Genomic DNA, 25,104 nt, shown 5'->3' with positions numbered 1-25,104 from the left:
GTTCTGCTTGCTTTCAAGAGCTGAATTATTTTTGGTAAAACACTATGTAATTTATCAGTGTGCCAAGGAGGCCCCGCCATTACACTTGCTAACATCAGAAAGTAAATCAAACCTGACCATCGTGTCTTTGGGGCTAGATTTAAGGCAAAAGAGGACAAAACAGACTGGGTGTAGTAAGCACAGGGCAGCATCCTGCCTCCTGCACAGCACTATGGGAACCAATGCACAAGGATGGTAAAGAAACCACCCTGACCATGGCATGAAGGTCATTTCAGCACTAAGTTTCTGTAAAGTCTTTGCTCCAGATAATTATTTTTAGGAAGAGAATGTAGTAACATGGCAGATATTTATAGATAATGCCTTTCAGAATACAGCACAAAACAGTAATTACTCTCACCTATCTTCTCATCACAGCCTGAATTCTATCTAGAACAGTGCCCTGCAACTCTCAACACCAGAAGCACCTCACTGCACCTCATCACATACAGCCAAACCACAGCTAAAAGTGAACGCTGAACAAGATGCTGATATAGCATTAAAAAGAATAAGAAATTACCACATAACCTCCTTATGATATCAATGGAAATTACTTTTCCACCAAGTTCTCTGATAAAGGAGAAAAGCAGAAAGAGGGTTTCTGAAAGAAATGCCATGCATGAACAGTCAGATGTAAGGTCATTGTGACAGACTCAAATGAACCTGTTATGGATTCAGTCCATGCAACACAGCCAAACTCATGCAGTGAACCTAGAGGGAAGGGTCAAAACTCAGGATGAAATAACACAGAATGAGGTGCAATAATTCAGAGTACTTCATCTTCTCACACAGCTGGGATTCTAGAGGGGGTGCTCAGCAACACAGGGCAAAATCATATTCTAGTCCATGCATAGAATTGGGCTATGTGAACATCTCCCACATTTCCATAGAGTAGCACTCCTTGTCCACCAAATATAAAATACAACCATTCTTGCTGACCCTGGTGATGCATATTCTGGAGTTGTTTATGTCTTGGTACATAAAGCTGAGTATGTGAATTCCATCTTTTATTTCTTTGTCAGCTGGATTTCTTCTGCAACTAATTAGGAGTTAGAGAACTCTGCCGATGGGAAAGCCAGCAGCTATGGCAGCCTGACTCTGCCTTCACTAGGATTTGTCTTTTTGAAATATAACAAGGTCATTCTTACAAGATGCAAATAAATTGGGGGGAAGGAGGAGGGACCCCCGCACAGTGAGATGCTCCAGGTTATTAACTGCTATAAAGTGACAGAAAGGAGGTGGCACCATTCAAACCCCACACCTTTGCTCATTAGTCATTGCTGTGACAGAGCTAAATCAACTGTTCTGCGTTTGGCCAAGTGCAATGTATGCTAGGAGCATTTCCAGGCTACCAGAAACTGAGGACTTTTATGCTCTTGTGTTCGTATTACAAGCACAGGTCTATGGGAACATGGTGGTGTTTTTCCTGCTTCCCTCTTTCAGAACAGATAAGCAATGTGCAGTGCTTCCTTACACCATAAATAAGTGCCTACTGCTTTTACTTAACACTTGCTTTCAATTTCCCACCAACAGCTGCCCATGGAACCAATTCCTGAGCCTCCCCTATGAATGCCACGTAGGATTCATGGTCACAAATGCTTCAATAGCCTCCTTCCATAACATAAATACAAACAAAAAAGAACTGGAATACAAGTCAATACTTGTTAAAGTAACTTGCTCCCCTGTTCCGTTTCCACTGTGCTTGAAATGGAGGCTAAGGCAAGTAGCTTACAGTGATCTACTGTTAGAGCAATAGTCCAAGGGAGAAGCCAAGTCAGAGAGCAGCCACACCACCCACACTTTCAATGCTTCATCAGCCCCACAGCTTCCCAGTTCACTCAGAGGGGCAACAAAATGCATTTCTTTATCAGCATAAGGATTTGTTGGTTGTTATTCTTTGGGAATAACAAGTGACCCAACAAGCATACAGCTTGGCCAAACTGTTGGGGAACCAGATCTGTTTTGTTTTGCTTTTTACCCCTGCACTGCTAACAAATAAGGGAGATGCACAAGGAAGGAGCTGAGACATGGGGGAATTCATCGCACTTTCCTGGAGCTCAGGCAAGCCATAAAGGCTTACAGCCATAAAGGCTGTCACAGAGCTCTGCGTGTCCCACTGAAGGTGGTCCAAAGTCTCCTGTGTAAGCTGAACCCAACAAACTGAAAAGCCACATCAGAGCAGATCCAGATGCACTGATTTTTAGGTTATGAGGCAGAAATCTGGCTAAGAAGAGGCTAAATGGGATTTCTCTGTGTAAATGCTAATTTCTCTTTGCAACTAAGCAGATTGTGTATTCTCACAGCAGCATCTCAGTTACTACTTCAAGCATGGAAAGTAGACACTGAATTAGGGATAGCAGCTACTGACTGTAAACTCAGGATTGCTCACTGTAGCAGACACACAAATTTAACTTAACAATGAGGAGCCTACAAAGAGAAATATTACAACCAAGAATCATGTCTATCATTTGGAAAAAAACAAAAAGATTAGAAGAAATACAACTGTACTATATGTGACGATGCTATAAATTCAACTACGTGTATTGTCTCAAATGTCAGTGCTAAAAACTCAAACCTCTTTTGGAAGCATCTCAGAAGCAACGTACAGCAATTGAATAATTCCTGGACTATCCCTCTATCCTCTTCTGATGGCTAAACTGAATGTAGGATGCACACACACAGCCAATACAGCTACCTGTGAAGTCTTATGGACCCCTGACGTGATGAAATGGCATTGGCATAGTCACATCATTATAGGCTTCTCTATATTGAAACAATTTACTTTCTGATGTTACCAAAAAATCTGTAGTGTCAGACTAGTGGGACAGGTTACCAAGACAGTAATAACCTCCAGAGATTTGCTGATCTCCAGCAGAAATTGTTTAATGACAACCTAGAGGTCAAAACCTGTTTTCATAAACACAGCACATCATCTCAGCGCTCTGAATAGGAACCTATTCATGGAACAGTCTCGGTCTTTATTAACACTGGATCTGTTTTACTGAAAACCATTGAGATGAGATTTTAAGCAGCCATCAAGAGGATTTCTCCTACTGCTTTCCACAATGGTAGGAGATTTAAAATATACAGAAGTGAAAGAAGAACAGCTTGGGCTTGAAATAAGTTTCACAGCTGACGACAGACATGAATTTGAAGCTACTTGCTGCATCAGCCTAACCCACGAGAAGCATCACAAGCCATTACCACACGTCATCGTCATCAGCTAAATCTTAATTGTGAGCTTTCTGCATGAAGAAATCCAGCCTTCTTGCAGGACACTGGAGTCTAAATTAGGAAGAATATGGCTAAGCTGCTCTAGGAACACTGGTGCATTTTGCTCTCCCTAACTTTCAGATGTCTTTGCAACTGGAACATCTCGGATGAGTGCCCACACAAAGCTTGGCCCCATCTAAAGTCATCAGAAACCAACACAGAGAACCAGGGGCCTCATGCTTTGATCAAAGTTGATTCCTATTGGTCTCATTTGAGGTTGAGTCTGATGTCTTCGCTACCCTTCTGTTTTCTTCTGCAACATATAAGGCAAAATAAAACCAAAAACCAGTGGGAAGCAAATTGCAGTCCTACATTTACAAGGCAGTCTCCTTGGCTGGACACATCACACTTTATTCTGGGACCAAATGTCTCAAAGCAGTTACTGGGACTATGGGGTTTTGTTTTATTCACAGCTGTGAGAGAAATCATGCACTGAAGAAAAGAAATCCCTCCTTCTACTTCCCTTCATAACAAACTCCTGTGTTATTGAAGTCTCTTTTTATCTTCCCACTATGAAAAATGGTTCAGCCCCATAGAAAATACTTTATACCTTTAATAAAGCATTTTAAATACAGAACTTTCACACGATTAAAAACATCTTGGTGTGAGCTAGTAACATTCTGTGGGGGGGTTTTATGGTGTATACTCTCTAGGAAAGTAAAGGTTAAAACTATGAACCAACATCAGACCCAGCTCTATTTCCCCACTCACAGCTTCTCCTACTTTCTCACGTTAAGCTGCTTTAGAGGTTAAGCATGACAGGCTCAGATGATGGAATATTGCAGGCTGCATGACAGTGAAGCCAAACACAAGGGGACCACAGCTTGTTATTTGTTTCCATCACAAGAAGTGTATCCTTTGTCCCTACAGGACCAAGGGGACTTTAACTATAAATGACGTTCCAAAGGCACAAAAATCTCTCAAGAACAGCCCTGCCAAGTTGTTAGTGGCTACGATCTCATTTACAGGGCTGCAGGATGGCCAGATACCACTGCACTGACCAGCTGCAGCACTCTGAATTCAGCTATGAAACATTAATTATTGCTTTTATCTATGATACTAGGGGCTCTCAGGTACAATTCACAATGCCCTACTACCCCTCACCCCTCCTACAGTACTCCATCAATGATGGACCAGTGAAGGGGTCTCACTCTGACAAGCAGAACAAGTGGCAAACATGAGGTGGACTCCTTTCACTGCAGTACATCTGACCATTGGACTGCAGGACCTTTGTGAGGGCATTACTGCAGTTAATGAAATCAAATCCTACAGCCTGGGCTCCATCTAGAGTCAGGAAGTTTCTCTGCCACATACTCCTCTTCCTCCTACCCACAGCTTGCTGGGGGCGGTGGAAGGAAGACACATTTGCTCCCTTTCTAATTCTTAAAGGTAACAAATGATGTCACCCTTATTTGTCTCCAAAAAGTTATTTGTCTCACCACTAAAAGACCTTGGGAATAGGAATAAGAATCCCCATTCTTGGGGTCTTTACCTAGACATGGGTAAGCAGCAGGTCTGCATCAGTCCTTTTGATATCCATCATAAGGGCAATGCTATTTGTTTTGCCATTCCTCAGGAAGAAGTCAGCTCCAACTGTTAGATCCCACTTAGCATGACTCAAATCTGAAAACACCCCACAATCTTGATTGAGAATTAAAGATGCTCTCATTAAGGTGAAGTTCCTGAGCTCAAGACAAGTCAGGTACCACATTACTATCTCACATTCAAATCAAAATAGAGCAGGAGTATTTAAGTCATAGTCTAAATTAGATTTGTAAAAATCTTCACAGAAATAGGCAAGTCAAGTGGCAGAGTTATCTGTGGAAAAAATCTATTAGCAGTAATGGAATGATAATCCTCTCAGATTCATTGATGCTGACAGATTAAATACTCTAAATTCATCTTTTATTTTGTTAGCTCATTTGACACAAAATAAGTCCTACGTTTTTAATGTAGTGGGAGCTGAGGGAGTTCGGCTGTTACTGTGGCAAATTTGGTATTAACAGAAGTCTTTAGGTACTCAGTACAGCCATAAGCTGTTACCAAATGACAGCTAGAGGAAAATGACTAGTTTCTTCTCTTAACACAACACCGCTGCTTCTTAGAAACTAAACTATCACTGAAGTTGCTCCTATCAGGAAAAGCTGAAGAACTGACAACAAAAGGAATGGAGGAGTAAGTACCTTTTCCTCACAATATGTGGTTAAATAACAGGGTGACACATGCAGCCAACCTCCTCGTGTCAGGATGGTGCATCTCTGGAGCAGCTCCATGCAGCCCCTCCTTGCTTCTGCCTCAAGGAATGAGCACAGATGGACAAAGCAGGCAGAAACACGAGATAGATCTGCAGCATCCCAATGTGAGTGGCCTCATTTAGCACAAGTTAAACCACGGTACTCGAGGTTGGATCTACAAACGTGACGTGGCTCCATTGTATATAATGATAAATAGGGGTGGTGGGTTTTTATTTCCACTTTTGTTTATTCCTTAAACATTTTTCAGCTACTTTTCCTCTTACAAATAGGAAATTACCAGTCATTTGCCTATGAGCCATATCAAGCAGCTCATAAAAGTCTTTAAAAAACACATAAACATCAAGGAAAAATAATTAAATTTCAAAACGAGAAAGCTACTTTGATGTATTGGTATTTCTCCAGGATCACTTAGTTCTGAGAATCACAAGAGCACAGCACACAGAGCTTCACTGGGACACAGTAAGAACATGCACCACCCAGCGTCCTGCAGCCACTTCTCATTGAGCTGCACAACAGCTGTGATAGGGAAAAGCACTGCAAGCTACAACCCAGCATCACTCTTCTATACTCTGTGCAAAAAGCCCACGTTCTCTACAGCCAAGTTAGAATATAAAAAGTTCCAACTTAAGCCCACTGTTATCTATGTCAGCAGCAGCAAATATCTCGCAATAAATCAATGGCAGCAAATACCTTGGAATTGGAAGTCGAAATTAATATTTCAAAGGGTAATGGCTTACCACGGACCCTCAGTGGTTTTAAATCTGGCACAGAACACAGCTAACCTGAAGCATTTGTCACCATAAAAGTCACAGACACATCTGTTGAACTGCAGATCAGATGCAGTTTTATATGACAGATGAATTCAATTAATAGAGCAAATTTGTTTTTCTGTAATGCAATCTATTATTGGGAGCACTGTAAGCATGGAAGCCATTCTGTGAGTAACCATTCAGCACTTATAAGACAACCCCACATTCGCTCCTTTCATATCCATTGTCCGCCAGGACTCGAGCAATTTAATTCCATGTGCAGAAACATCAGAAGAAACAGAGATCCACAGAAGCATTTATTGCTGGGAAAAAATAGATATACATCCCACCTGAAGCAACTGCCCATAAGCATAAAGGTAGGAGCAGATGTGCTGCGTGTCCTGTGCTTCCTGACAGCTGCAAAGTTTGGACATTTTGCACAGGAATAATAATAAAAAAGCTTCTGATTTTCATGTTTTCCTGTTGTTACAACAAGCACTGATATAAGGAACTACAAGAACAAAACTCACCCACCAACACTACTTCCTACTGCACACATTTTGATTACGCTGCTTATCTGCAGACATACTCAATAGGTTTCATCTATAGATATGCCATGCTCTTTTATTGCACCATTTTATGTAGAAAAGCACCTTCAAAGTACTGAAGGCATCTACAAACACACACCTGAACCCACTGGGGGCTCTGGGAGCTGTCCATCACCCCAACAGAAGGAACTGCACCACAATGAGCACTTTATTACTGCTGTTCTTGGCTGGTGCTTAAAAAAAGGCCTCATAAAGGAGGTGGAAAAGGGGAGATGGACAAAAACCACAAACCAAAATGATGGAGGTAGAATTTTGAGGCCGACATCATCAAACCACCTACGTAAGTTAGAAGCTACCAACGCCTACTTGGCTGGATGCTCTCCAGTGCGATTTATGGACCACGTATGATATAACAAAGTATAAGAAATGGCATACTTAAAAATATTCACGTTATAAGGTGAGGTGCTGTGATACAGTGTGGCAATTAAGGATCTTTAAAAGTAGAAACTGAAAAACTAAACCATTACATAGAAACGAAGCTGACCATCTGCTTCACTGCAACAGCGGCAGCTGCTGAAAACAACAGAAACAGCAGCCTCTGGTGTTAACATTCTGCTCCTTCCCTCTGACTCCACCTTCCCCCAGAAAGCAGGACTGAAAATACAGAGAACATACATCAGATGGCCCTGCGGGATCCTTTGCACCATAAGTAATTTTCCATCTAGGCTTGTATCAGGCTGTTGATGTTTGCATTCTGTAATTCGCTGTGAAACCACCATCAGATTAGCTTCTCTTCTTCGTTGCTTCCAATTCATCCTGATACAGGGTCCCCTGCCTCTGTGAAGATGGACGTTTTCTTTCATAGTTTGGAAAGCTCATTTCATCCTCATAGAGCTTGAACTTCACCCTCTGCATCAGAACAGAAAGGAATTGCACAGCTCTACAGCGTGGATAAGGAGAAGCACATGTGTACGATGAGAAGCAGCACAGCAACACGCTGCTCTGCAGCAAAGGGGTGCCCTCCTGTCTTCCCAAAACTGAAATATCACCCGGAGATGCACACATCTGAAGGGAAGCTCATGATGGAGATGTGTGCACCACAATTCCAACATGGGATCCTATGTGCAGCCCCTCAGCTTTCTATCTGAGCAGCATTTGGCACCTACATTGGCTGCTGTGCTGATCCAAGGGTTGCAGGAAACGCAGCGCACTCGGAGCAACGCAGTAATATGCCCAAGTACCATCAGAGAACAAATTAAAACAATCCTAATAAGGATCAGTGATCCACAGTGGGTCTGAAGTCAACCTTACACTCAGAAGAAATGCTTCCTCTATCCCACCTTATCTCATGAACTACATTACAACAGATGAGTACAGCAATAGATGCAGAGAAGAGCAGGACTGACTGGAAGCCAACTCTACACTGAACAGAGACATAAAATACATGCACTGATGCTATCAGTCCCAAAGTACAACAACTTCTACATAGTGATGGCAGCATTAAAATGCTGCTTTGTGAGCCCCCAGGCTTCCCCATCTCTCAAACCTTCCTCTCTCCTCCTATACAAACAATACAAGACCTCAGCACAAGCAAAACAAGCTTGTATCTTCACGGAGATGAGAGAGAAGCAACAAACTACTCAGTAACCGCAGTCCCAAGTCAAAGAAGTTTCTTCCCTGGGCAGCTGAGAAGTAGATGCAAACACTGGCAGAGAAACAAAGGTGTGGTGAGCAGAAGAACTGTTCAGAGCAGAGATGGGATTTCTTGTTTGAATGAATGCTTTTTCTTCACACAGCAAAACTACGTGATCTGAACACAGTCAATACAGTCACAGTGGAGACGTACAGCCTCAATTGTTTAGTCCGCATCAGTTAATATTTCACCTCTCCACTTTGCTGAGATCCTGATGACATTTGTATTTAAGATCACATAAATCCACACGCTGACAGTGTCTGTTCAATTGAGGTTGGCACGTGAGAAATATTCCAGGTAGTAAACTGGCGAACGTAGTAATAAATAATCAAACTGCTTTACACTCAGCAGGGTGCAAGGAGCAGAGAATGAGAACTGGAGACAAACTAATGCAACACCAGGCGTAACACACCTCCTCTCACATGCAGAAATCAGGACACAAAAAGCCTCCCTGGCTCCCTGAATGCAGCGCAGCAAATCGACATCGCTCTGCAAATAAAGCATCAGCGGTGGCTCTCGCACTGCTCTAAGCTGGTGGCAATGAAGTACACTGCAAATATGGAGAGAATCTAGATACACAAATGAAATTCCAAGCTCATTCGTAATGAAGCAAACATAAGCTCATCTAATTTGCACAAGGATGGCATTAAATTCCAGACAAAAGGTACAACCAGGACACAACTTGCCTATCAGTCTTGTCTCTGCCATCGGATTCAGTTCAGCATCAATAGAATTGGCTGCTTTTATTTTCCTAAAGCATTATTCCTCCAAGAGCTCTGTTACCCAGAACCTGGTTTGCCTGCTGGGTTCTCACATCAGAGCAATGCCTTAAATTCACAGCTCTCTGGACCACGTATTTTGGGTGATATTAAGAAAGAAGAAAAAAAGAAAGGCAAATAAGAAAAATCCCCAAATTCCAAACTAAGACACCCGCTCCTATGGCTCACTGCTCAGCCGTGCCCTGCGCTTAGTGGAGCATTTATCCTAATAAAACCAGAAGTGAGATGCAGCGGCTGCCAAGCAGCGCCGTGACTGCACGGGTACCGCTACAACAGGAGAAGGAAAATCCCTAAATGGTGCTTATTTACAACACAGATGTAGGAACACGATGAAACACGTAGCTTTAGGCTTTAATATTAAGCTGCAGAGCACTACCAGCGTTCACATTTTAGAGGCATCTTTATTTGGAGCACGCAGCCTAAAATTAGTTTCAATATATCAATGAGATAAAAATATTAGCAACTTCCATCTCATTTTCCTATTCCCACAGTGCCCATGTGTTGTTTGCTATAACATAAAAGCCCAAAGCTATGCTCAGACATTCATTCCAACAGACAAATGCAGCGTGAAGGTTATCTACAATCATTTCATTTTTCTTTAAACTCAGTTCGAGACTGAATCCTGGAATGTCATTTGTTTCAGAGGAGGCTTGAAGACAACTTCATCTGCCAAACCCTTCCAGCTCAGCGGGTCGGTGATTGGGGTTCACTGCTTCAGCCAAAGCCACAACCAAACACAGCACATCATGGCTCAGAACCCATAGCCACCAACTGATCCCAAGGATACCCTGTGCTTTCTCATAACAACATCCAAACCAAACCATCCTATTTCAGCCTGTAATGTCCTGGATGGGAAATTTTAGTTGAACGACTAATACTCCTTAACAGCAACAATCCTGCTATACACCACATGGTTAGGGGTGATGCTTCTGGGGCTCACAGGGCCCGATCCCAACCACACATCCCAATGCGAGATCCACCCCAGAGTTCTACCACATGCATAGAGCAAAGCACAACCTCAGCACAGATTTAAATACACATACCATCCCTTACGGTCACAAATACCTTTGGAAAGAAATACTAAGTAATATCAGCCTTCTCATCGTTAAGTTTACAGTTCTATAAGGGGTTCTTTTGCCCAGCAGCCACCTGTGGCCCAGACCCGTGCCGGACCCACCGGCTGTAACCCATAGCAGCAGATGGAGGCGCAGCCCCGGTGGGCACGAGGGGAGAAACCTCCTCGGAGGGACCGAGAGAGCCGTCAGATAGAGGGATCTGCTCGGATCTACAAAGGCTGCTGCAGGATTGCTCTGTAAAACCACAACAGAAGGGGGAACACACACACTGTGCAGCCCGCAGCGCCAGGCTGGAGGTGGGGACGGACCCCGATATCACACATACATCAATAACACCGCGTGTACGCGCAACCTAAGAGCAGACACTCGAATTGTCTGCCAGGTGTTGGAATCTCTCGCTACCAGAACAGGCCACGATCTCGCATCCCCATCATTTCGGGACAGCTCTACCACTCCCCGCGACCGCAGCGGTTACCCCAATGCTGTCCGCAGCTCCGCACACGCCGCATTCCCGAGGATGTTCCGCAGCCCGAAGCCCGCAGTGCCGAGCTGCGTCCCCCCACCCCCCCGGCGCCCGTTTCTATCCCGCAGGGCTGAATTCCCCCTACCCCAACACGGGGCACATCCGCTTCCACTCCCACCGCGATCCCGTCGGGTTCTGAAGGGGGGATGTTCATGCACAGAAGCAACCGATGCTCGGTGCTCCGGCTGTAAACTTGCCGGGGAGGAATGGGCTGGGGGTCCCGCTTACCTCTCAGCGCTGCAGCGCGGCCGCACAGCCCCAGGAACAGCAGCAGCTCCAGGCGCGGGGCGCAGCCGCCCCTTTCAGCCCCTCCGCCCATGCTGGCCTCGCAACTCCGCTCCTTCCCCGACCGGAGCTGAGGCTGAAAACCTCCACCGGAGCCGCAGGTGAAGGGAGAAGTCGCTTTCCGGGCTATATTTTTTTTTCCTCCTCCTGTTTTCCTCCCCTCCCCTCGCCCCCCCTCGTACGCACTGAGCCGGAGCTGTGCCCGTAGCCCCGCTCTGCCGCCGCTCCTCCTGCCGACTGCCGCCGAGGCGCCGCGCACTCCCGCATCCCTAATGAGCCGCCCCACCCCCACCGCTAATTAGCAGCACGTAGGGCGGGGCCAGGTGCGTTGGGCAACGCGCTGAGCACCCCCACAGCGCTCCGGTATTCGGGGCTGAGCGGGGAGAGGAGGGGGCTGGAGCGCATCCTGCATCCCCCCCCCATCCCCCAGCCCCACTCCCCTTAGCAAAGCACCCGCCCTTAACAGGTGCTCGGGGAGCAGCCCGAAGCAAAAAGCGTTTGTTCCATCTTCAGTAACAGTGCCCGGCCCTGGGGGGAGCAAGCCAGCTTCTCCTTGCCGCGGGGGGCACTGTTACACGCACCCTCCTCCTCCTCCCCGGTTCGCTCAAACAACCTATTTAGGTACGGAGGACAGGGACCAACAAACCCAGGTGTGCTCAGGTACAGCCGCTCTGCCTTCCTTGAGCACTAAGAGGTGCAAAGCGGCGTGTCGGCTGCACGATATCATTTCAGGACTCGGTGCAGCCGCGGTGGTACAAAAGGAGATGTATAGAGCACAGCGATGCTAACACACTGCGAGGCTCATACACAACTAGAGGTATGGGTAAAGGGATTGGATTCATACCACCGTGACTCTGAATCCTATTTGAGGAAGCCAAGCAGGTCTGTGCATCACAACGCTGCATCAGTGAGCAAAAGACAAAATCTAAGATAACGTATTTGTTCTTCGTTTTCCGTTCTTTTGGAGATAAGCCCTATTTGCATCAGGCAACAGGAGCACAGGAATCAGCAGGGGGACTGTATTCCCTTCTTCATTTTCTAATTCATCTATTAACCTCACACTATTCCACCTGCATCACATGCTAAAGGTGCTCAGCTGCACCTGTCAAAGTGCTCAGAAATCCCTGACCAGTGAGTTTTGGAGAAATACAAAGGGATTAGTTACATGGGCTTAAAATGAAGGCTTGCCAATTGGTCCTGCAGGCGAGCTTTGTACTGCTTTCAGCTGGAAACAAATAATTAAAGCAAAAGGAATTTGTAAACAGAATTTTAAGAGGAAAAAAAAAGAAATCAATATCTGAGAACGTCACATCAGAAGATCTCTTATTCCTTTTCTGTCATGTGTTTGCCAGACCACAATGAAGAGCAGAGTGGTGAAGGCTGAGAGCGAATGCATGAAAGATACATTTTCTTCAACAGCCGAGGGTCATCTCCATGGCCAATGGGCTCCAAACAATAACAAACAACACCACAAAGGAACACAGCCAGGAAGGCACACAGGAATGGTTTTGTACATGACAGCATCTCCTATACTTCTTTAAAGCCTTTGCATGTTGACAGCACAACCCTACCTCCAAGGACATCCACATGCTCTGAGCTCAGCTCATAGACTGCTTGTCCCCTTGTGCCACTGAGTCAGGGTTTGGCACTTTGGATTAAAACATTGAGTTCTCAGTTTATAGAACTATTAGGATGGGGAAGAAGAGACCATAATCAGAGAAGGGCAGCAGCTGGTAACTTCAATCAGAGCACTTGATATACAAAGATGTAAAGTGTTATACAAGAAACCTCAATGTGGAGAACGCAGCTACCTCTGATCTGGTGAAACTGAGCTGCAGATGAAACCTTGCGTTCTTTAAGCACTGATGCACACTGGAAGTACAGCACCTTACAGAAACAAAGCTCTAAATCTCCTCTGGCAGCCCAATGAGCCACCTCTGTTAGAAATACAGTTGCAATTCACAGTGAGGTTTAACCAGAGGGAAGTCGGAGGGGAAGGGAGGATCTGCCTTTTGATACCAGGGAGTGAACAAGAAGGAAAGGTGCATCTGGAGTTCAGCCAGAGGGGATTCAATGGCATTACTGGGGGAAGCGGGAGAAACACTAATGGAGAAGCTGAGAATGCTGGAAGGAAGAAATCTGTTCATCCGTTGCATTTAAGCTCAGCAGTAATATTTGTTTTCTAACAAAGTCCATATTTCACATTTGGCTTCCCACGCTTTCAAAGAACTTTGATGCTTCTGCTGACCAAGAAAAACAAAAAGCAAAAAGGAACAAAGCAAAGGAACCCTTCTGAATGATTCCAGCCACACAGACAGCACAAAAGCACTGTCCAGAAGGACAGAATCCACAGCCATGAGTTCTACCACCACACACAGAGTGGTTTTTCCACATCTCTTCAGCTCAGGTTGCACCTCATTCCACACCATGGAGGTAGCTGAAGAGTCCATGGATTTCTAGCCTTCAACCACACAAACTTATTAAACAACTGCAAAGGAAGGTTTCCTCCCTGGTATAAGTCAATACCCCAATAATTTCCAACAAACCATACAACTGCAGCCTGAAGGAAAAAATTAACAACTCCTCCTCCACAGCAGCAGCTCAGCAAAACGTTCCAGCTGAGTTTGCAAAGGGGCTCCCATCCCTCTTTCTTTCTCCCCAAGCACAGCACAGAAGTTTGCAGCAGGTGATGACGTTTTGTTTATTTGATGTACCGCCCTGGAGGAGCCCACAGGTGATCTGAATTAAATCAGAATTCACATCACCTGGGGTCAGACAATAGGCTGGGGGTGGGGGGGTCACTGCTGGAACACTCTCAGGAATAGGTGGAAAGAAAGTGGCCTCATTTTGCAGCCCTTGCAACTAAAAAACATTCCATATTCAAATGCCACCTCAGGTGTAAGTATACAACTGTATGCATAATGGATGTAATGATACAAGGAGAATAAATGCACCCAACCCATTGATGTACTTCACAAAGAACATTACACATGCACCAGTTGGCTCTAATGCAAATATTCACACCTGTACAACAGGTAAATAATTCATGAGCAGGCAAGAACTGCCAACTGTAACAACAAATCACTAATGAAATTACAGTAAGCACTCTGAATGGGCTCTGCTGTAACCACACAGAAGCCAATAAAAGCCCTATTTACTCTCTGTATGTTTGGTTACTTATCCTTCCCCTTCTCTCACACGCAACAATCCTCCAAACAAAATCAGATCTGAAAATTGATGAAGATAAAAGCCCCAAAAGAATGCTATGCTTTGCCTCAGCACCCACTGCTTCTCTCAGACAGTTCCAGGGCAGGTGAACCAGTAGGAGATAACAGCTGAGTGCAGCATCCCATGAGACACCAATATGTAGAAACACAGCTGAAATCCATCCCGATCCTTTGGCTTCAAGTTCATGTTTGACTCTATCAGCAGCTCTACAGAACTTTCTCACCCCAGTTCAGGGATTCATATGAGCGAGGAGCTTTGGACCATGTGATAGTCAAAGAACACAGCCCCACAACCCAACCCTGCTTGATCAGCACACAGTTAAGCCAGCAATAAAAACAACAGCTGGGTGCTCCTTCTGCCTGGCCATTTCTCCATCTCTACAACAAGAGCTGGCTCAAAAAGCTCTTCCTAAGCACTTAACACCCTCTCTGCAATGTGCAATTTCACTGCACACATCTTGCAGGCAAATGGCTGGGGTTTATCACAGGCAGAGAGAGTAGCTGCAAGACAAGGGCATGGCATTTCCACTGCTCATAACAAGGGAATTAACAAGTCAGCTAAGTTTCATCATTTTCTTTTCCTCTCATGTAACATCTCTCACTCTTCTGCATAAGGTCAGGACTTCAGTGCTGCATTTACTCTAGCAATAGACCCATATTTCTATGAGCTTGTCAAGTCTCACAAACTAACTCGATCTAATACTGGAAGAGCAACAACATCTAGCAGTAAGATGCAGAACTGGATCCGACCACATGGTACTAAGAAACAATCCCTAACAGAGTAGGTATAGGACCTGCTAAACTGGTATAAAAGCATAACCTACGAGTATGATGGCAATTAATCAGCCAGTCACAGCCTGCATGCAAACCTGCTGTCAATAGTCTCATTTGTGGTTGTGCTTTAGAGCCTCTTCAGCAGCATTCCAAGAATTGCAAATCCATGGGCTACAAATACATGGCACTGAGCCCCTGGTTTGTAATCTCTGTACACCACTGCTCATAGTGGATTTGCAGCTCTGTGCATTAGGACATCTAGTGGCTAAATAATTTACTGTATGTACACACATACCTGAATGCACTGTTCTGATCCCTTGTCTGGAAGCCCATATCTACTTCTCCAAAGCTTTCTAAGAGAATCTCAGGATTGCTGTATGATTGTGCTCTATGATACAACCCCAACTCATCACTCAATGGAGAGCTCTCAAGTGCAAGTATAAAGAAAGTGGCAGGCACACGTATCAATTTCTACTTCATCTTTCATCAAGATAACAGAGCATTATGCTTACCTTTGCTTCATAGTGCAGCCTTACTCTTTACAGTGCACTTATTTCTCTTATTCTGTGCCTCCATTAACTTTAAATGATAATACTTGTAATGCTGTAACACAATGGAAAACACAGCAGCAAGAGCAGGGCAACAAAATCCCAAGCAGCAGCATGTGAGGATTTGCACAGGCTCAACAACCATAGGCACAGAAATAAAGGAAAAAAGCTGCTTACCATCAGAAGGCCTCAGGTTCACAGGGAGCTCCAGCAAGATCCCCTTGCCTCCACTGCCAACCCTTAAATGAGGGCTGGGAAGGGGTGGATCCTGGCTCCAGCCCTTCAGGTCAATCAGGTGCATTGCATTGCATGGGGCTGAGCTCCCCTGGGTTGGCTCTGCCTTCCCACCAGGTGCTCCATCCCTGCTTCAGGCCATAACTCAGCATTTCTGCTATGATACCACTCTCACACTTTGGCACTTTGTTTCCACATTAATAAAAATCCTTTCATTCCAAACAACAAACATCAGCATTCTCACTGATGGGGAAAAAAAATACATCTTGGAAAGCCCACAATGCTTCTTTAAATGATTCCATCCCACTTCCTTACAGTGGAGTCACCATTTGAGTTGCCAAAAGCCATTATTTCTGATGAGTTAAAATCTATATTTACCAATCAATTAATCTAAGATGTGACACAATGGAACTATTTGCATTTTCCTGTACTTATGCATTCAAAAATTAATAAATAAAATACTGAAGAACATCATCTGAATATGAGAATATTAACACTGTGGATTCATGTGCTGGAGGGGTGGGGATGAACATCTGAACTTTAATAATCGATGTGAAGATTGTAAGAAATAGGCATTTGGAAAATGTCATAATCTTAATACTTAATTCACTCCTTGAGACATAATATGGAGAAATTAGTTACACCTGAAGAGTTACCTGCAGAATTTCCTGCAACTGGGCAAAGAATTCCTACTTCAGCATTAATTGCTGTTATTTCTGTGCCCTTTTAGATTTCTCCACCAAAATTAATAAATCAAATCCCTCCTACATTCCCTTGTCACACATCCAGGCCTTTCTGCTGTGACTGCTGCTGGGTTACAGGCAGACAGCTCCTCAGCCTGCTCCAACCTCTGTAGGAAGAGCTCAGACTGCAAATAGAAAGTGTCCATCACCTGTACTCCCCATCCCTTACAGTCACTCACTAAATATCTATTCCAGATTTAGCATCTTGGCTCAGATCTTCCTCTCTGAACTTTTACTTGGGCTGGGAGGGGCACAAGAAGAAACAGATGATGTAAGGATGAGACGTGCTTGGATTAGAATGCATGCTTGGAGAGCAAACAAAGGCATTCAAAAGCAGCAGACAAGCAATTCAGTCTCTCAGTAATTTGTAATTTGTGGTTAAGCAAAAAGGAAAAAGGGTACATTCAAGTCAAGGGACTTTGTATATCAGCTTCTTTAGAACATCATAATGCTGCTGTCCAGAGCACAGAGCAGCTCAGAGCTGGAGGGGGAGGTGCTGCTGTCGGAGGGCCGGGATATAGATATACAGTTATACAGTTAAAGGGATGGGACTCGTCCCATGAGCCTGGTTCTGCTCTGCCTTTGCAGGAAGAAAGATTGTGAATGGTGTGAGCTACTTCAGCCTCAGTCAGAGATGCTGTAGCTCTCAAAACTCTGTTACCGAGCCAGTCTGGAACCTTCACATCAAATGGGAAGTTACTGCCACTTTTTTCATCCAAACTTACACAGCACTGGAAAGTTAAATTCACAGATTACTTCCTTGGGCAATTAGTCAGAGATGCTGATGGATGCTTAGTGACTGTACATGATAGCAGCTCTGTAATGAGATATGGATGGATACAGTCACAGGTCCTAAGACAATGGAAACCCATACAGCAGCTTTATAACTGGAGAGAGGCAAAAAAAGATAAAACCAGAAAAACTCAGAAACTTTTTATATGAAACCTGAGAAACAAAAACAACACCTGCTAACCAGAAAGATGGGAGGCTGATGCTCTGCTCTGATGAGGTGGTCTGAGCTTTAGCCCAAACGTTGCCAAATTCTTCCTGCACTCTGGAAAGGATGAAGCAGGCACCAGGCATTTGCATTGCAAACATGTTTGCCTTGATTAGGGACACTTCACCCTGCTTTGATTTGCTGAATGCATTGGACTAATCATACACTGTTCCCTTCTCTCCATTTTCCTAACTGATGCACCAAAGCCTCACAGTGAGTCATGAGAGATTATTTTTGCCCTAATTAAGTACAATTTTGACAGGCCTGGAAATACGCAGGTGTCACGTTATTAAGTTACCTAATTATGCCTTTGAAATGGTCAGATAATAATAACTCTTCAGTAACGAGAGGAAAAGAGGAAGAGAACTCTTTGCATTATTATTTTCATCTTAATCTCCGGCAGAAAAGCAGAGGGTGACCACCCAGTAACTACTGCTCTGAATTACTCATAATTACCAACACAATGTGAAACTCAACTGTTCGATGATCTCAGGTGTGAATGAAAGACAACAGCAGTTCCTCAACCATTAAAGCATCATTTCAGCAACAAAGCAGAGGAACAATAGGAACGCACTCGGGTGCAAGTTATATCATTTTCTGAGAAATGCCGGTTGACATTCATCAATCAAACACCAAACAACCAGATAAACTCTTCTCCCCACTTCGTGTGATTAAGCGGCAAAGAGCTGAGTTATTGGCAGCTCCCACCGTTCTCCTGACACAAGTTTTCTCACCTCTTGCCACCCCCTGATAACCCCACCATTAGGAGATGGCTGGACATGTTTCTGCAGCTCTGTGCGTGACCCCTGGTGATGCTTCTTGGGCTGCATAAAGGCAGAGCAGCCTCCTGTGCTCTGCTCTGGTGACTGCAGCAGAGAAGCATGAACTCTAATAAATCATTCCCAGGTGGAGGTCAAACGTAGCAGAGAAACGATGCCCTGTGACATGTCCTGCTGTGGTGCTAACCAGGATTTGCTGTGATACACAGGGCTTGCCAGGAAGATTTTGCCTTATTCCAACTCAGTTACACCCGCAAAGATGGAGGAGCAGCTTGTGTGGATGCAATGGAGGAAGGATGGCAGATAACAGCCATCCACTCACATCTACAATCACTCGAATATTTTGAAGAGAAACTCAAGAATCTCAGAGTCGTTGATTAAAAAAAAAAGAACTAAGTATCTCAGACAACTGTAATATAAAGAGCACATCAAAGGATCTGTATAACTCCACCAAGAGATGAACAAGCGCTCCGTGGCAGTGATGAGGCAGTTGTTGCAAAAGACAAGAGACTTAAAGGAACTGAGCAAGGGATGCGATTGTGAAGGGAGAGATAAGAGCTACAAAAACATTGCAACCGATTCCTGCACTGTGGGGAGATTCCAGCAAGACGAACTGTTCAGACATTAGCTTTACCCATTTGGAATGAGAGCATGCCCTCTGCTAATAGACACAGACTGCTCAACCACTGATCTGCATGTATCAGCTTTATGTTCTCATATACTCATAAAAAACGAAAGTGATACTCATTGATTTAATGGTCTGTTTTGCCAGTGTTTGCATTTTCAACCCAACCCAACATTCCCTGCCTCCCATGCACGATGCTCTCAATACTGTTAGGAAGAACAGCACCTTGATGCTCCAGCTAACAAACCTGTCACATGGTTTCAGCCCAATTCGTCTTGGATTCACTTCACTACGTTTGGGTAATTTAGCTTAAAGCGGAGGTGAATCCCACTGTATATCCCCTATCAGCCAGGAGTGTTTAGAGGCTGCTTAATGCGCTTTCTTTTTATTTTCAGCAGGTGTGGACAAGGGGAAACCACTAACCTATACTTGCATTTGATAATAACCAGCATAGAGTTTAGTGTTACAACCTGCAGCATCAGAAACACAGCCCATAGGAAAGAATGGAGAAAAGAGCCTGTTCAGCATTTCAATAATCCCTTTACCATCAAGAAAAACATAGCTTCTTTCTCAGATGAATTAACCTATTTCACCTGTCAAGAACAAGCCCTATAAATGCTTTACCAAGGTTTGACACACACATTACAGTGAAAATTGATAAAAGGAGTTGGCTGCACGGAATTAAGTAACCTCTCCTGCAAACAGCACCAAGCACCAGCTGCTTTTTCACCACCTCCAAAAGGTTCCTTACGTTTGTATTACTGCGGCATCACCTGGCAGATTGAAGCACAAATGGGACCCCCGGTGTGATAAGAGCAGTCTTCATACACAGTACGGGTATAAATGCTCCCAAGTGACAGCCAGCCCAGCTGAGCCCATCCCTGCAGTGTGCAGATCCAACGGTCTGCTCAGAGAGCTACAACAGAACCCTGCTGATGAGAACACTGTATTACCCACACCAGGAGCAGCTTGTGTAAATAGGACCTCTCCTGGGGGGCTTTGTCTTGAAGTGGAATCAAATTCATGCCAAATGACCGTAATGAAGCACTGAGACACAGGCAAGGCAGTTCCAAATACAGTGCAGGGCTGATGGGAGCAGCCACGGTCAGTCCAATTAACCCACGGGTTAATGAACCACTAGACCCCATCACTGCCTTCAGGTACACCCTCACCTCCATCCCCGGTCACTGCTGTCTCTATGTAGCGGGTCCCGCAGTTCCAGTTGTGTGCAGTAGAGGGAAGCAGCAAGCACCGTAACAGTGACAGCCAGCCGGCTGTCATGCACTAAGGACTTAATTATGTTCTCAAACAAAATACAATGAACTCTGTCATAAGTAATCACACAAGAGACCATGAAGTCGGTAGCTCAGTCGAAGTGGCCCTTCCATGCAAGATAAAGGAGAGTTTTCTCTGGCTACAGGGAGAAGAGCAACCTCTGAAAATGGAGAAGTAGAACTCAGGATTATCGTTTGTTTGTTGCATTTTTGTTTGATTGTTTGGCTTTATTTATCAAGGCCTCAATTGATATGTTGGTGTTTTACATGGAATCTTACTCAAAACAGTTTCCTCTGATCTTCAAGGCGTCTTAAGGATTCACTTGCAACTGTGTTAATGCAAGGAAATTGTCGAGCATAGGAGGAAATGTTTCTCTTACAATATATCTGAAGTACTTCACACAGATCCTGTGTTCTATCTGGATGTGATTTCCCTTAGCACAGGAGTTTGGCACTGCATAAAACTCAGGTTCGGTGTTATTTGGTGCAGCACTTACCATGGAGCTTTTCCTTCAGTCTCCAGGTTCTTGGAGTTCTTTCTGCCACACAAACAGCTGAAGTCCACAATTCCTTGATCACGCTATAAAGAAAGTTTATGAGAAAGTGAAGCTGAATAGGACAGAGCCCACAACAATAATTATGGCGTTATTAAAAGCACACATCACACGATACAAACCCACACGGCTTTGAAATACAGATTTTGTCTTTCCTCAGTGCTTAAGATAAAATAAAATTAATTGCTGTTTCAAGAAAGAACTAAAGGTTAAAGGATAGTAATTACCAATTATTTAAAGGGTAGTTGTAATGAACCGCAATAAAAGGATGTCAGACTTTTAAGCCAGGTACTATATTTTCTAATGGGGAGTGTGACACTAGGCTAATATTACCGCTTGAATTAGAAGCGAGCTGTGACTTCCTAGAAAGTTCCCACTGTAACAGGGAGTCTGTGGTGCTTCAGTTCACAGCAGTTAAACAGACATCATAGAGAGCCCAGGAATTTTGCAGAGTAAAGCATAAACCCATTTCTTTCAGTGTAAAGGAAAAGTGCGCTGCAAGTGACAACGACACGCACAGATCAAAAGAGCACGTCGTGGATGACATCATATCCTCAAAGCCAACCGTCCTATCAGGCATTCAGAACATGGCACCATCATAAAGTCAGGAAAAGAATCACAATGGATGATTTTCTTTTCCTCTGGTATCAAAGCCAGCAGTGACAGGTTATAAAACACTTCTGTTCAGCTTTTAAAAGCTACAAAATACAAGAAAGGATAAAACAAAGAAAAGCACAGAAATTAACGAGAAATTTTCCTCTCTTTCAGAAGGTTTTTAATGGGGAATTCAACAATTCAGGAATTCTAACTACAGCCTTGCTGAATAAGAGTAATTCTTTTCCCTTAAGTCAGCTGATCTCTTTTTTCTTTTCATCCATTGTCATCCCTTGTTATTTAGGCCATCCTGTAACTCTCCTTTATTGTGTTATGGTGTTAAGTGAATGAAATTCCCATTTAGAAGATGCTTAGTACTTGAAAACTCTGGGTACGTTAACTTGCTTCAAGGTAGATGCCTGCTTTGATGTGTTGCTGTGTCACAGCTGTACCTTCAAAGAGATAGAACTTCCAGAAGTAGAAGTTAGTGGTGTGCAACTTTGAAAATGAGCCTTGACTTCAAGTCCTGCATAAGCACGTGGTCTCCTTTGCTGCCCCTTAGAAAGCTGGGTTGTGATAATTCAACCTGTTCTTATAGGGAATTCTCACTGGAAAACATCCTCCCCTTTCACCATCCATTGCCATTATCAGTACCTGAATATGTCCTACAGCCACCACTACAGTGTGATCTCCTGGTGATCTTTGATGGAGAGGCTGAGGGAGAACAGGTTATTGTCAATATGAAACTGAATTGGTGAGTAGGAACAGGGACTGCAGAGAGTTCCTAAGATGGCAGATGGAAGAGAAAGCAAAGCTCTGCAAACAGCAGATTTTTTTTGATAGCCAGCCTTTAATACAGATAAGGCAGGACTCACTATCCCTTCCCTTATTGCGCTACCAGGGAGCAGCACAGAGATAAGGAACCTGGCTGGCTGGGGGCTACTATTGATCTGCGAATTCTGATACGTGAACTTTGAAGTTGGAGCTTTGACTCCACATGGGGTATAGAAGAGTGTGTTCAGAGAGCTGCCAAAAGCTTCTCATCTACGTAAGCACTCAGCACCAGCACTAATCTGGTGCAAGATACTGAAGAACTAGCTTCAAGTTATAAACTTCCTTGGGTAACATGCAGTGTATAGTGGAGAGGAGATGCTTCCCTACAGTAAAAGTTGTTTCTCAGGGCGAGGCCAGGCTTCAGTCTTTCATGAACTCTGAATTGCCAAGCTGTTGAACTATGCAAAGGGGATGTTTGCATTTTCTATACCAGCCCTTTATCTGAAGACTTCTGCTCACAGCACTCAGTTCTCTTATAATAGTGTGCCCAGGCCTGAACCAAATCCTCTCTCAAACAGAAGTCATCGTATTGTTGTAATGAACCCTGATCATCTTATATCCCACACTGCAAAACCTGAGGTTCAGGGATTCCCAAGACTAATGACCAAAAAGCAAGACACAGCCCCTGCTATTTCAGCTTTAACCTGTTTGAGGACCTCCCAGCAATGTCCATAGGTACTGTACATCTTCAACAGACAGCTTACCTTGGAACTCCCAAGTTCAGTTACTCCAGCCAGTAGATGATTAATATGTCATCAAAATAGTTCTCTACCTTTTCTCTGGCACCAGATGAAAGACATTTATTACCTTGTCCTTTTCCAGTCTGATGTTACAGAGATGCCAGACTAGGAAATCTAACCTCTGCTGTTCCATATTGTCATTTTAATTAAAGCCATATCCTGTAAAATGCTATATGCTGCTGAAACCCTGATAAGATCCTATTATCAGAAAGGAGCAAATTTGTGATGCTATCTGGGCCAGCCCATGATTATCTGCCAGAACAAAAGGAACGTTATTAAACAAACTCTGTTAGATCACAGTGGGAGGATAGAATGAAAATCCTGCTCCAGTGAAATCCCTTATCTCACTGGGGTCACACCTGCAGCAAGCAGTTGCAGCTCTGTGCTGAAAGTGGGAGCAGAGAAAAAGAGGAGCTGCTCAGTCCTGTTGGACTGTGGAAAGTTTTCTTCCTTTCCTACAATTTATTACCAGGAGAAATACAAACTTTAATATGAATTAACTCCTGGGAGATTATAGTTTCTTAAATATATTTTCCAAAAACCTCATTACAAAGCAAAGTGCCTATGTTTGCTTTTCTAAACGCAGCCAATATTTTTTAGGACACGAGGAAGAAGGAGTTACACATACCTCTAATTTTAATGATCTTTTGTGAAACAAAAGCAAGAAGAGAGAACTGGCACACAGCAGTTTCTTTACTTTGACTTCATTCTTTCCCTCCTTTGAGTAAGACAGATAGCATCAGTCCCCTTATATTTAGTTACTGTTAGCACATAAGAAGCAAGAATAGCCCTACCATGCAGTGCAGTTATTACTTAACCATCCTCCTCTGCTTGGGACCCTAAACAAATAACTTAAACTACTTTGGGAATGGAGTTACTTAGGGGGTCTGTGCAGATAATCACAAACTGCTCAAGCTTCATTAGATACTGTTCATCAGACGAGCTGTATTAACTCCCATGTCCGTGCTCTTTCCTGCTATGAGATTGTGCTATTTTAACACTGCCAGGTGGCTTAATGCAGACAGCTGGCTCTACTTAACTACTGCAACGACTAGAAAGCACCTGTGGGCCCTTAGCATAGCTCAGCTGGAAAACAGTAGTTCCCTGTGCTCGTGGAGTCGCTGCAAATACTGTTTGCCTATCGTAACAAAATAGTAAAGGATTCCCCTTTCCTGGGAATGCAGCCCTTCCTACTAAATTTTGGGGAATTGGACACAGCAGTAATAACAGTTTGATTAGCAATAAAGAGCCAGAAGTAAGGTGAACTTTAGATCCTGTAAGGGAAACTGCTGATCACAGCCTGAACATCTGATTAACCATCTGAGGCAAGCGATGTGGGAGCACAGGTGAAGGTAATTCAGCTGTGCTCCCAGAAAGGGGTGGAGCTCAACTCTACCTCTCCTAGATCCCATTTAAGGTCTGACCACCACTAATGTAGTGTCTCTTTCTGGAACCTTGACATTGGTGAGCACTCTTCTTGACTGAGGCCTCAGAGTTGGTGAGTCCTTTTCCTTAGATATCCTCTGGCTTATTTATTTCCAGCTATATTTGTATTTTTCCAACTGTATGCTATACTTGTATTATTTCAACCATATAGACCCCAAATGAGGCTTAAACTGAAGATATAAGAGATACATTTTTCTGGTCAGGTGCTTGACTCTGCATCACTGGCAGCTCTAAAATGTATTGCTCTATCTCCAAAAAAAAACATGAAAGAAAAGTCACTAGAAGGATTTGGCAGCTGATAAAATGAATATTCAAAATGCACTAAAGAACAGTAGCAGGTGTGTTACGTAAATTCCTCAGAACTTAATGAACTGGTCTTTAAAAAAAGCAGTTTTATCTTCTTCATCCATATGCATTATGATAGGATAACAAATTCAGATACAATTTAAAAGGGGTCCCAGTTCTGTTTGATGTGTTTTTGTGCTGCAATAAAGTCTGATGCTGCAGTCCTGCCCAGT

At 43.9% G+C, this 25,104-nt stretch overlaps 1 protein-coding gene across 7 annotated transcripts in view; it reads right to left on the bottom strand.

Moving 5' to 3' along the window:
* UNC5D (unc-5 netrin receptor D) overlaps nucleotides 1-25,104 on the bottom strand; it is a 114,079-nt gene that overhangs the window by 80,228 nt on the left and 8,747 nt on the right. For 4 of the 7 annotated variants that reach the window (XR_014932363.1, XM_015883166.3, XM_015883168.3 and 1 more), the window contains exon 1: nucleotides 11,161-11,502. Coding sequence is in view for 4 of the 7 variants with exons in the window: in XM_015883166.3 (XP_015738652.2) it covers nucleotides 11,161-11,251 (91 nt within the window). In the remaining 3 variants the exon portion in view is untranslated. Of the gene's footprint in view, nucleotides 1-11,160; nucleotides 11,572-20,915; nucleotides 20,999-25,104 lie in introns of those variants that run through there. The other 3 variants (XM_085510505.1, XM_085510506.1, XM_015883167.3) reach the window with 2 other exon arrangements.

Source organism: Coturnix japonica, chromosome 10 (genome assembly GCF_054131305.1).
Source record: "Coturnix japonica strain WE chromosome 10, WE-NBRP24, whole genome shotgun sequence".
Taxonomy (NCBI): Eukaryota; Metazoa; Chordata; class Aves; order Galliformes; family Phasianidae; genus Coturnix; species Coturnix japonica.
This window is presented reverse-complemented; position numbering and strand designations above follow the sequence as displayed.